The 13,981-nt window shown below is 30.2% G+C and overlaps 1 protein-coding gene across 4 annotated transcripts in view; it reads right to left on the bottom strand.

Moving 5' to 3' along the window:
• Window positions 1–13,981, bottom strand: part of RhoGEF64C (Rho guanine nucleotide exchange factor at 64C) — a 111,419-nt gene that overhangs the window by 41,065 nt on the left and 56,373 nt on the right. For 3 of the 4 annotated variants that reach the window (XM_012291747.2, XM_076531939.1, XM_012291745.2), the window contains one exon: window positions 4,087–4,304. In XM_012291747.2, the coding sequence (XP_012147137.2) occupies window positions 4,087–4,212 (126 nt within the window). In that variant the 5' untranslated portion in view covers window positions 4,213–4,304. Of the gene's footprint in view, window positions 1–98; window positions 241–4,086; window positions 4,305–13,981 lie in introns of those variants that run through there. The other variant, XM_076531940.1, reaches the window with a different exon arrangement.

Genomic DNA, 13,981 nt, shown 5'->3' with positions numbered 1-13,981 from the left:
TAAAATAAAATTTTACGTAAATAACCGGTAAATAGAATTAAAAAGAACCAAATAAAATGCCATAAACATCGAAAGAATTTCGTAAAAGACAAACTCACAATCGATCGTATCGCAAACTTGCGTGTTCTCCTTCAAAGATCAGCTCAGCGAACGTGTACGATTAATTACAGCTGTTTTGCAACTTCGACCACAAGGAAACTACAGAATCGAACGAGAACAAGACGTACGTTGTACACCGGGCACGTTTTACCTGACGATTTTAACGAAAGGAACTGAGAGACAAGAGCAGTGTCCACCTGAGCACAACCCTTTCGCAGAAAACAGCGGGGTATTCGATGTCACCGACGAGGTCAGGTTTTAAGGTAAAACCGGAGCCAGGCCTTTGTGAGAGAGCTGGACGAATAAAATCGCGTAGTACGCGAATGCTCTTACATCATCGGAAGAGCTGCTACGTCCTTGCTCACACGTTTCGTGTTTCAAGAGTTTCGATATAGAGTCATCTTGAAGAGCACTTGACTTGTGCATAGCGGAATTACTTTAAATTACATTCACTGAATTAACACTGAAATTATTAGTAGTTAAAAGGAAGATACTTCTGTTAAGAGTAATCGAGATGGTCTGGGAGAAATATGTGATAAGGGAATATTTTTATTTTGATGTTTGTGTGTGAAAGAATGTTTAAGGAAATTTGGGAATTTGGGGTTTGGTAATTTGGGGATTTGGAAGTTTAGTCGTTTGAGAGTTTGGGATTTTGCTAATTTGGAAATTTGGGAATATGGGGTTTGGTAATTTGGGGATTTGGGAGTTTAGTCATTTGAGAGTTTGGGATTTTGCTAATTTGGGAATTTGGGAATATGGGGTTTGGTAATTTGGGACTTTGGGACCTTGGGACCTTGGGAATTTGGAAATTTAGAAGTTTGGGAGTTTAGGAGTTTGGGAGTTTGGGAGTTTGAGAATTTGGGAATTTGGGAATTTGGGAATTTGGGAATTTGGGAATTTGGGAATTTGGGGGTTTGGGAGTTTGGTAATTTGGGACCTTGAGACCTTGCAAATTTGGGGATTTGGTAATTTGGGAATTTGGGAGTTTGGTAATTAGGGGATTTGGGAATTTGGAATTTTGGTAATTTAGAAACTCGGAAATTTGAGAGCTCGGCAATTTGCTAATTTAGGAATTTGAAAATGTACAAAAAGAATTCAAGCAATTTCTCAATTTTATAATTACGAATTCGAAAACATAAGTGTTTCCATATTCTAGAATATGAAAACTTGGTCATTTGGAAATTCAAGAATTTAAGAATTTAAGAATTTAAGAACTTGCTTCATAGATATAAAAATACATAAAATTCCAAAATTTAAACATTTAGAAATTTACAAATTGATATGTTTCAAAATCTGAAAATTTGAATACTACATTTCTAAAATTCTCAAGTTTGTAAAGTTCAAATCAAATTTCAGATCAAGTTTTTCAAAACTGAACGTTCAAGTATGTGAAAATAGAAATTTTTTGAAGGAGACAATACTTAATCTACTTCCTTATGGTAATACAAAGATTTCTATTTCTCCTCAAAGACTACTAATTATTCAATTATATAACTTTTTAAACGTCGGTGACAAAATGTTTTTAGAAATTAAACTAGCTATCAACAGGTCAATATCATTCAAGTATAATGATATCTTAAGTAATATTTTAAATGTGATATTAAACATAAGTGAAAGTAATATTTCCGGTAGCTGCTGAACTTGTTTAGATATTTTCTACACCGTTATAAAATGTGGTTCTATTTAACCCTATGACTACGAAAGTCATTCATTTACACAAAATTATTGTGTTACTAAACAAATTTTACAAATATTTGCACAAATTTTCTAATAGAACTTTTTCAAAAAGTGTATGAACAAAATTCTTTCTAAATCAACTTTCTTTTGTGCAAAATCCACTGTCGATCATTTTGGTATACAAATGCCGATATACGAATTAATTTTGTTATATTTCTACAAGGTTTCAAATATTTCCAAAAAATATTAGATGAACAAAATTCCTTCTAAATTTTCTGCTTTCTTTCCTGCAATATTCACTGTCGATCATCCTGCATACAAATGTCGATATACAAATTAATTTTGTTATATTTCTACAAGGTATCGAATTTTTTCAAAAGACATTATATGAACAAATTTTCTTCTAAATTTTCAACCGTTTTTCCTACAAAATCGACTGTCGATCATTCTGCATACAAATGTCGATATACCTACAAATTAATTTTGTTATATTTCTACAAGTTTTCGAATGTTTTCAATAAACATTAGATAAACAAAATTCCTTCTAAATTTTCAATCTTGTTTCCTGCAAAATCTACTGTCGATCACCCTATATACAAATGGCGACATACAAATTAATTTTGTTCTAATCTTATATTAATTCTGAGTATAAAAACCATAAATCAATTTATGGCAAGATCTTGAAATAAGCAGTTCCGTATTACACATGATTACTTTACATTATAAGATCCACAGTAAGTATGATAAATACATTTACAAATGGCAGTCCCGAAGAAAATACAGTTAGAAGAAAATTGAAGTTAATTATTATGCACGAAAGATCCTATTGACCTACTATCTTATTTACATTTCGGTACGTGTTGGAAGTAATCGACAAGGAAAACTCAACGATACACGAGAAGATCTATGGAAACGTAGATACTGTTATTACATATGTATATTTGTATGTATATATGCTATACCGTTACGCAAGGGGCCGGTCACGAATTGTAATTATCAATCCGTCTGTGCGAACTTTCTCTGCACAGTTTTTATCAAAACGTATACGTCCTTAACTCCTGTTCATAAATTCGAGTCACGTTTATTTCGTGTTCAAACGTGAAACGCGACTCTTGATGGAGTTTACGTAATTAATTGAATTAAATAAGCGAACGATTATGCAAAACCAGGATAAATATCGCACACCTTGGTATTTCGTCAAATACAATAAATTCCAAATATTTAACTGCATCTCAATGTAACAAGATTCAAAATATTTTACATAACTTTTTTAAGTTTTAACATAACTTTTCGGTACATGTTAAATTATTTTTTATTTAACCATTTTTTATGTAATAAGATGCAATTTTTAATTTAATAAAACTCTATGTAGTGACTTGTAATGAAGTTTTAGTAACAATCTAAGTGTTCGATGAAAATATTTTTTGGCATCCATGTTTTTAAAAATTTCAATCTGGTTAATTTTTCAAAGTGTATGATGACAAGTGTTCTAATTTTGGATTCTAATGTACTTAATTATATATAGTGGTGGGTTAGATGTTTCATACGAATTCAAATGTGTATTTAAAATTTAAAGTATCTACTGTATAGGTAGACAAGAATTAAATATAGGTATTTTAAAGTCGTTGAAAACGATTAAATATGTCAGAAATTATCGAAAACGATACCAAACACGATTATTAATTGATGTCACGACGACTGACGTCAATGACGACCAATACTGTCGTCAACGATAAGTTATAGAGCTTTCAACGTGGTCGCAATCGATTCTATGTGTGAAAAATTATCGAAAACAATATCAAACGGTTATTTATCGATTCGATTGACGTCGATGATGACAGGTTCCTGTCGTCAGATCGCCGGCAAAATCTATACAGCAAGCTTAGGGTGTCTCACGAGTCTACCCTAAAAATTTCAAGTCAGAAGCCCAAAAATGGCGGACTGAAGCGTACAGATAAACAAGCAGATGAACGAACAAATACAGATCGAATCGTCACAGAAGCTTCACTACGTTCAGTAACCAGGGTAACTCACCAAACGTTACCTTCTTTCATTTAAGAAATTCTGTCATCTTAAAGAATATCCAATTGAATATACTCCATTTTGGAGGTAACACTTAAACAGTTCTCCTGGTTAGCAATCTCATAATTCTGGTAAATTGTTCTTTTTATCATTGTACCCTCAAAATTTCAAGTCAAAAGGCGGTCAAATCAAGTCAAATTAAATGGTCTTTAGTGTATAAACGAATATATATGCAGAGTTTTAGGAGCCTTATTATGTTCGGTAATGTAATGTGGTTATAAGACGTACCTTTCCTGGAGTGGGTGAGGCCGATGTTGAATTTAACCCCTGCTGTAAATGATACATCTTCGGGGTGAGCATAGATGGTGGTGCACCGAGGCTACCCGGGGCGACAGCCACGCTCGTCATGGTCATTTCCTACGACGAACGCAGTCCTCGGCTTCTTCGAACCACCTGTCCGCGGCCTTCTGCGATCTTCGTAATTGTTCATCCTCGTACCGTGACCGCTGGAACATGAATGCACATCGTTTAACTAATATTTTCGTTTCTTGTCAAGGTACGATTGCATATATGGCTGGGTTTATTGTGTATATGAGTAGGTATATTTGGGAATTTAAAAATTTAGCGATTTCAAGATTTGGAAATTTGAGGATTTGTAGATTTTGGTGATTTAGGGAATTTAGAGATTTGAAGATTTGAAGATTTGAGGATTTGGAAAATTGGGGATTTGCAGGAATATGGTTTTAGGGATTTGGGGATTTGGAAGTTTAGGGACATGAGGATTTGGAGATTTGGAAATATGGAGGTTTAGGGATCTGAGGATTTGGAGATTTGAAGGTTTAGGGATATGGGGATTTGGAGATTTGAAGGTTTAGAGATATGGGAATATGGGGATATGGGGATTTGGGGATATGGGGATATGGAGATTTGGGGATATGGGGATTTGGGGATATGAGGATTTGGGGATATGGAGATATGGGGATATGGGGATATGGGGATATGGGGATATGGGGATATGGGGATATGGGGATATGGGGATATGGGGATTTGGGGATATGGGGATTTGGGGATATGGGGATTTGGAGATTTGGAGATTTGGAGATATGGGAATATGGGGATTTGGAGGTTTTGTGATATGAGGATATGGAGATATGGGGATTTGAAGATTTGGAGGTTTAGGAATATGGGGATTTGGAGGTTTAAGGACATGGAGATTTGGAGTTTTAGGGATATGGGGATTAGCAATTTTGAAAATTTAAGAAATCTGGAAATTTACAAATGTGGAAACATATATATTTAAAAACTAGATGATTTGTTGATTTGAGTATTTTGATACATGGATATTTGTGGATTTAGGAATGTAGATATTTAAGGTTTTGTAAATTGTGAAAATTTTGAAATTTTTTAATTTGCAAATTTGGGAATTTGAAAATTTGGAGATTTAGGAATTGAGAAATTGGGGGATTTATAAATTTGAAGATTTAGGGTATAAGTATTTCAAGATATCATTGAAGCACTTGTACACTAGTATTCATAAGTAGTAATATGACAATCAATACCACAATATAGAATATTCCTGATATATAACAATAGACGAATCAAATATTCTTTAGGCTTGTTGCAAACGATTCTTTACTCATTGACTTTATATGTTTTTATATCGAGATTTCGAAAGTTTCGAATCACGAAACAGATACAAGGTTTCGAATCACAAAAAGGGTACAAGGTTTCGTATCACAAAAAAAAGCACAAAGCTTCAAATTGTCGAAAAAGATTAAAACTTTTGAACCGCAGAAAAAGATAGAAATTTTCATATGTTTGAAGGGGTAATTCTCGAAATTTGAAATTTTCTTATGTGTAAAGTAGAAAATTGTCGAAATTCGAAATTTTCTTATATTTGGGAGAGGAATTGTCGAAATTCAAAATTTTCTTATATTTGAAAGGGAAATTCTTGAAATTCGAAATTTTCTTATGTTTGAAAGAGAAATTGTCGAAATTTAAAATTTTCATATGATTGAAGGGGAAATTTTCAAGAATTCGAAATTTTCTTATATTTAGAAGAGGAATTGTCGAAATTCGAAATCTTCTTATGTTTGAAGAACAAATTCTCGAAACTCGAAATTTTTTTGTGTTTGAAAGGGTTCCAAGGTTTCAGAAGACCCATAGCTAGTACATTCGTATAGTTACTACATTCAGATAACAGAAGTGACTAGTAACTTGGCTGTATTAGCATTTCTTAGACGCTTTCTAGGTCCGCCCGAATGTCTCGTCTGGCGCGACGAAAATTGTGCAATTGCGATCTCCTGGCGAGAGCGAAATTGCACGGTACCTATTGTACAATGTCGTAATGCGATCGAAATGATTTCGCAACGAATCGTCGTTTCGGCATGATTTTATATACCCATGACAAAGGAAGCAAGAAAAGACATCGCTTCGATTTTACGTTTCTTTCGCTGTAAACGGTTGTCTCTAGAAATTTCACTCCTTTCAGGAAGGAAAAAGAGATAACTGTTTTTGTACCGTTCAGTGAAATAAAAAATTGACGGAGAATAATGGATATACTTTTCTCTATTCATTTGATATATTCTGTTTTAACTTTGATATTTGATATATTCTATTTCAATTCTGATATTTGATATGTTCGTCTGCAATGTTGATGTCTGATATGTTTTTCTTCAACTCTGATATTTCATATGTTCTGCTTCAATTCTGATATTTGATACGTTTTTCTTCAAATCTGATATTTGATATGTTTTACTTCATTTCTGAAATTTAATATATTCTACTTCAATTCTGATATTTGGTATATTCTTCTTCAATTCTAATATTTGATATATTCTTCTTCAATTCTAATATTTGATATATTTTTCTTCAATTCTAATATTTGATATATTCTTCTTTAATTCTGATGTTAAATATATTCCTCCAAACTTTTGCACTCGAAAATATTTTTCATATAATTGGAACAGAAACCTGAATTCTTTTCATTTTTAAGAAATTGTTAAAGTTTATTGAAATTATTATTTTTCACTGTCACCTATTTTGTTATATTTCAATGCTTGATATATAGCATTATAGATTTAGTTTGAAGGTATTTAATATAACTTGTTACATTAACCTGACTGACTCGTCTGTCGAGTACGAAATATTTATTTTTTAATTTTAGTTTAATTCAATACTCAAATCCCCTCTCATATATTACAAACGTTGGACACAAAGTTTTTTCAAATATACCTACTGCATAATTTTGTATAGTATATATTTTTCAATGTAATAAATTATGCATTGAATAATTTAAACTTTAATAGAAAACGCAATAGAAAATTTAAAGAATTCTTTTCAAATTTCCATTAAAAAAATTAATAAAAAATGTGTTATTTAAACTTGTATATGTAAATATAAATACGTGAGATTGCAAGTTTTTTAAAGACACGTTTATTTATTTATATTTTTGGCTGGACATGTTTTGGACCAAAATCAGGTCATCGTTTTCTCTTGTAAACATTGTTTCGTGTTAATAAAACGAGCATGAAATTGGCACAAAAGTGAATTAAGAAACCATGTTTTATTTCGTAATTAAGGTAACCACGGTGAACCAGCAAGACTGATGAAGTTAAGTGATTATGTTAATTCAGAACATACTTGGTTCAGCTGCATTAATTAAATTATATGAATACATTATAACTTCAAGACTGTAATTAGTGATTTCCTAGTATTCAAACTAAAAATTTGAATTTGTAATTTTTTTAATTCATATTCATTTCTTATTTGAAGTAGAATGCAAAACTCGAGAATACGAAAAATTTAAAATAATTTTTATGTTATATATAAAATATGAAAATGTAGAATGAATTTTGATAACACATATGAAATATGAAAATTCAAAATGAATTTTTAACATAAAGAATCATGTATAGTTATTAAATATCAAATTCATTTATTACTATCAGAAAAAGGTGATTTTTTAAATAAAATCTAAAACTTCTAAAATATCAAATTGCTTCAAAAATTGCCAAAAAAGGATAAATTGTGAAGATTAATTTTCATAGTAAAGAGAATATAATACCATGTTAAAAATTTAGCCTAATGATGGGTTTTGGTATTCTTTGTGTGACAAATTTATAAATGAAAGGAAAATAATCTTAAATTAAACGAAGTAATAAATTTTTCTATAATTAATTTTTTATAATAACAGGAAGATAATGATGCGATACTAAAGTGTTTAAAAAATGAAACATTGAATTTTTAGAGTATTAAGTGCAGAGAGTAAGTGAAAATTTGAAACTTACACTATCAATTTCTATAACAAAGAAAATTTTATATTGATAATATAATTTTATATTAATCGACTACAAAATGGATTCTGGAATTTCTAACGTGTCAGATCCGGAAAGAAAGGCAAAGAATTTGAAACCTGAACAATGTAGGTTGACACACCTCTCGTAAAGTCAACGGTGTAGTTATACACCCAATACTGTTAGCTCGCATTGGTGAGATTCATTATGATGCATCAGCATGTCGCTGACTGATTTTTATTTAAGAATCGTCGTGACACGCATTACAATCCGTTGATCTCATTGCTGATCCCTCTCTGGACATAGATTTATCTTAGTGACCTTTATTCTCACTATGGAATTTATAGTATCAAATATTTTATGCTTCTAATTAGCTGACAGTGAATAATTAAGATGTAAGGTCATCATATTAATGAGCTTAGTAAGAATCAGAGTAGTAAGATCAGATTAAGGTCGATAGGATTGATAAGATGGATAGGATTGATAAGATGGATAGGACTGATAAGATGGATAGGATTGATAAGACTGATAAGATTGATAAGATTGATAAGATTGATAAAATTGATAAGATTGATAAGATTGATAAGATTGATAAGATTCATAAGTCTGATAGGTTTGATAAGACTGATAAGACTGATGAGACTGACAAGATTGATAAGACTGTAAGACTGATAAAATTGATAAGATTGATAAGACTGATAAGACTGATAGAATTGATAAGATTGATAAAATTGATAAGATTGATAAGATTAATAAAATTGATAAGATTAATGAAATTTTATAATCAATAAGATTGATTAATCTTATTAATTTTATTAGATTAGTATGATTAATTAGTAAGATTATCTTACTAATCTTACTGGATTAATAAGACTAATAAATTAATAAGATATCAATGAAATTAATCATATGAATTATTCATATTTAATGGAAAAACGTATTGAAATACAAAATTAGTTTTTCATATGTAACATACAATAAAAAAATGTATTCCTTTCTACAACAATTTTTATACAGTTATTATATGTGAAATATTTGTTATATTATAATTTAATAATTTTAATAAAGTATCCAAAAATGCTCTATGATGACGTAATTTCATGATTTTTATTGAAAGTATAGAATTATTTTGACAAATGTTTATAGCATAAACATTACTATAAATTGCTACAAATATACATAGTAATTTCACATAACAAGTGTAAAAAATTGATAGCAATTGCAACTTGAGAAGTTTCATAAGATAATTTTTGAATATTCCCACGCGATCTCTTAGGAAAAACTTGAGATGTTCTGCTTGAGATGCATCGAACTTAAAAGAAAACTGGACATGCAACTATGTTGCACTCTGATCAGATAACTTTTAATTGGCACACTGAACACGATTATGTCATTAGAATTTAAGATAGGGCTTATAAGACCGGTATCAATCGGTTTATGTCATAATATTGAACACAGTAAAATTTATCGACGATCCCTTGTAACTAATAAAATCGAATTGACCTTGAATCTAAAATAGAGTGCATCAATGGAACAGGATTCTCATCAGTAGTATGTCTGCCAAGAAAAGAAAAAGTAATAACCTCAACGAGACTCCATTTTTCGCGTGTATCCATTAAACCGAAGAGAACATGATCTCGTTACTCGGTTAAGTTACCCGATAACGGTTCTCCAGAGAAACGGTTATCGACACGCAGAGACAGAGAAAACCGAAAGACAGGTGTAAAAAAATGCTGGCTTGGCAGTCAGGTGAAAAAGTGAAAATAACTGGAACAAAGGATGCACTGGACGGAAAGAAACATTCCTTGGATTTGTAGGAAACAAATTTTCAATTCAATTTGTACAAAACTATATTGGTTTTCAATTCAATTTGTACAGAAATTTGTCGATTTTTATTGGTATCGATTGAGGATCAATTAGTAGAAAAATGAGATTTTTAGCTTTAAGATTTGTTACCTTCTTGAGGTTATGGTTAACATTTTTATTGTCTTTCGATTTAAATTTTTTGGTTCGTACATTTTGAATATTTATTTCTAAATGTTTAGTTAAGAGTACATTTATTTAGGTTTGAAAATACTGATTTTCAAGAAAGTAGTTCAGCTTATATTAAATTCTTTAGTTTATGCTAAATTATATTTTAATTTTAATCATTTAAATACTTATTGATCAAATTTTTCATATCAGTAAATTTTATTTCTAAATATTTCTTTAAGAGAGTACAGTCATTTAGATTTGACGATATCAATTTTTAAAAAATATTTAATTTCAAAAATGTTAAAATTCAGTTATTAAACTCCTTATTTTTTGGTAAGTTATATTTTGTAATTTTAATCGTTTAAGTTTCTCTTGACCGAATTTTTCACATCAGCAGTTTTTACCTCATTTATAAATATTGCAATAAGAGATTATTTAGGTTTTAAAAAAATATTTTAATTCGTAAAAATTTGTTTACTTTTCCATGAAGTTTAAATTTTAATTATTCACATTTTCCTTGACTGATTTATTTGTCAGTATGTTTTTTAAATATTTTTTACAGTTTCACAGTTTCATAGTTTACAAAAACTGAAACCTACAAGTATTAATCCATTAATAGTCGCAAAAACATAGCAAGAAATAAGGTTTTTCTAAAAGGTGTATCAAAAGAAACTAGAAATTACCAGTAAATTACAGTAAGACGTTAGGAAACGTACAAGCGTTGAAATAACAAATTAAAATAAAAGAATAAAATGCGATAACATAATCAATTATATAAATGATATTATGAAATGGTATTTGACAAACTTTTCAGTTTGAAATTAATAGTTGCTGCAACTGCTTTCATTACCGGAAACAGTTTAATGGGAAAGTGGTAGTACAAGTGCAGACTGTTAAGTAAGTAATGGTTATGGCTCCTGTAGGTCTAAAATTTATGATTGCAGAAGATACTGTAATTATTGATATAAATTTCCAGAATTTTATTGGTTTTTCACTTCGGGTAATCTTGTAAGAAATTTTTGTGTCGATAAGTGGTGCTTCTCTTGTTTTGATTATTATTGCAGTATACGCGATGCAATCTGTGAAAACAAAATTATTTCACGAATTTATTTATTTAGTCAGATACTGTATTAATGGAGTGAAGTATGGTATTTCAAGTTTTATTACTGTTTTATATTTTATAGTATTGTGGTATTTAGTGGCAGTTTTATTACTGTTTAATATTTTATATTATTGGGGCATTTGGTGGTAGTTTTATTACTGTTTAATATTTTATATTATTGGGGTATTTGGTGGTAGTTTTATTACTGTTTAATATTTTACATTATTGTGGTATTTGGTGGTAGTTTTATTACTGTTTAATATTTTATATTATTGGGGTATTTAGTGGTAGTTTTATTACTGTTTAATATTTTACATTATTCTATTATTTAGCAGTTCATTTTACTGTATTATTTAGTATGTTAGTGTACTGTGTTACTTAATATTTAATTCCTTTACATTATTTAATATTTTATTCTACTGTATTAGTTAATAATTTATTCTGTACTATTGAATAATATATTCTATTGTATTATACATAAGGTTCTATTCAACTACAAATTTATTTTAATTCAACTGTAAATGCTCAATTGCTTAACTGCTACAGTAGTTTCAGACAATGATCATTATCATTATTAATAACAGTTTATTATATTATGATACTAAGTAACAATTACTATAATTATTAATAATTTTACAATTGCGATAATATGATTATAAGCTACATTTATCACAATTATTAGTAATTGTTCATTACTATATTTTGAAAGTAAGTCTCACACAAAACCTAATATATTATCATGACAATTTTATTATCTCATCTAACTTAATGATAAATGTTAAAGAATGTAATTTTATTCAAAGTCAAAAGAAAACTAAAAGATTAACATAAAGGATTAACATACGTTAAAGGATTGACGTATCACGTTTAATAAACGTAATTTAGTTAAATTGGTTCAGTCAACTGTTTACACCGCAGCTTTTACGGTACATGTGGGAGTTCATGTTGCATAGGCAAACATTCTTCAACGAGAACCGCTTCTAATGTTTCAACGCAAGAACGATAGAAACCACAATTGGCGAAAAATAATTTCCGTTTTAGCGGCTGCTTCTACCGCATTTGCATGTCGAAAAAGGGTTGCGGTGGAGGCGTCTATCGATTTCGCAAGAACCAGAGAAATCGGAGGCTCTTTCACGGCTCACCTGGCCGAAACAGTTGAAGATGTTAAAACAATCAGCGAAGATAGCCGTGCGCTGATTAAGAAAACCACGGATTCACCTTTCATTCGATGAAAAAAGGGGAAAAAGTTCGAAAGTTGGACGTAAGACTTGACTTTTCGCTGTATCTTCTTCTTGTCTCTTGCTATACTTGGACATTTTATTTCTCTTTTGTTTTCTTTTTTTTAATAAGACACGTTCGCTGTCATGAAAGTAAGGAATTTTGGGATTCTGTAATTTATAGATTTAGGGATCTAGGCATTTTGGAATTTTGGGATTTAGGGATTTAGGGATCTAGGGATATGGGGATTTGCGGATTTGGAGATTTGGGGATTAGGGGATTTAGGGATCTAAGGATCTAGGGATCTAGGGATCTAGGGATCTAGGGATTTGGGGATTTTGGGTTCTAGGAATTTAGGGATTTAAGGATTTGAGGATTTTGGGATCTAGGGATCTAGGGATTTAAGGATTTGAGGATTTTGGGATCTAAGGATCTAGGGATCTAGGGATCTAGGGATTTGAGAATTTGTAAATTTGGGGATTGGGTAATTTTGGGATCTAGGGTTTTGGGAATCTAAGGATTTAGGGATCTAGGGATTTGTGGATTTGGAGATCTGAGGATCTAGAGATCTGGGAATTTGTGAATTTGGGGATTTGAGGATTTAGGAATCTAGAGATTTGAGAATCTAAGGATTTGGGGATTTAGGGATTTAGGGATTAAGAGATTTAGGGATTTAGGGTCTTGGGGAAATAGGGATTTAAGATTCTAGAAACTTGAGAATTTGGGAATTTAAAAATTCAACAATTTAGGAAGTGGAAAATGTAATGGTATGTATGTCCATATGATTCAATTAATGCAGTGGTTCAAATCAATTTTTTATTTGAAGTAAAATATAAAACTCAAGAATTATATATAAATCTTGAAATTTCCAAATGAATTTATATGTCACGTATAAAATATGAAAATTCAAAAGGAATTTTGATATCACATACAAAATATGAAAATTTAAAATGAATTTTGTAGTATAGAGAATTATGTTTATTGAAATATCAAATTCATGAAAATTACGATATTTTGTGACTTTCATAAAAGTATTTTTACGATTTTTTTTTTTGAAAATAAGAGCAAAGTTCGTACTTAAAAAGTTACAATCTCACATAAAAAATTAAATGTAGATCTTACATAAGAAGTTAAATGAAGTTCTTACAACGTATCAGCCCCGAGAAGAAGGGTAATAATTTGTAATAGCAAATTGGATCATTATATCAAAAAGTTAATGCTTAATATCTTTAATGGTACATATTATCGTACAAGAGATACGTGATTGCAGTTTTTTCTACTTAGCCGCAAGTGAAAATTGTCGTATGTGGTAAGAGGCATTATATTGCGAGTTATTAATGCGTTAAATACCGCAGTGAAAACGAGTGTATGTAGTACGGCATACTATTCTTGCAATTATGCATTCAGAATATGAATACACACCTTTCGTTTTCCAATTTAGACTTTCCATTTACCACATTGCGAACTTAATACACGCAATATTAATATTACTTCGAATTTTCTTCAATTTATTTTTTTCGTAACTTTTCAGTTTTAAATAAATTTATGATATTTTCGTAATATTCAATATTTAATGTGTTATTCCAATCATTAC

This window comes from Megachile rotundata, chromosome 5, assembly GCF_050947335.1.
Source record: "Megachile rotundata isolate GNS110a chromosome 5, iyMegRotu1, whole genome shotgun sequence".
NCBI classification, from domain to species: Eukaryota; Metazoa; Arthropoda; class Insecta; order Hymenoptera; family Megachilidae; genus Megachile; species Megachile rotundata.
Note: the sequence above shows the minus strand (reverse complement) of the source record. Positions and strands in the feature narration are given on the sequence as shown.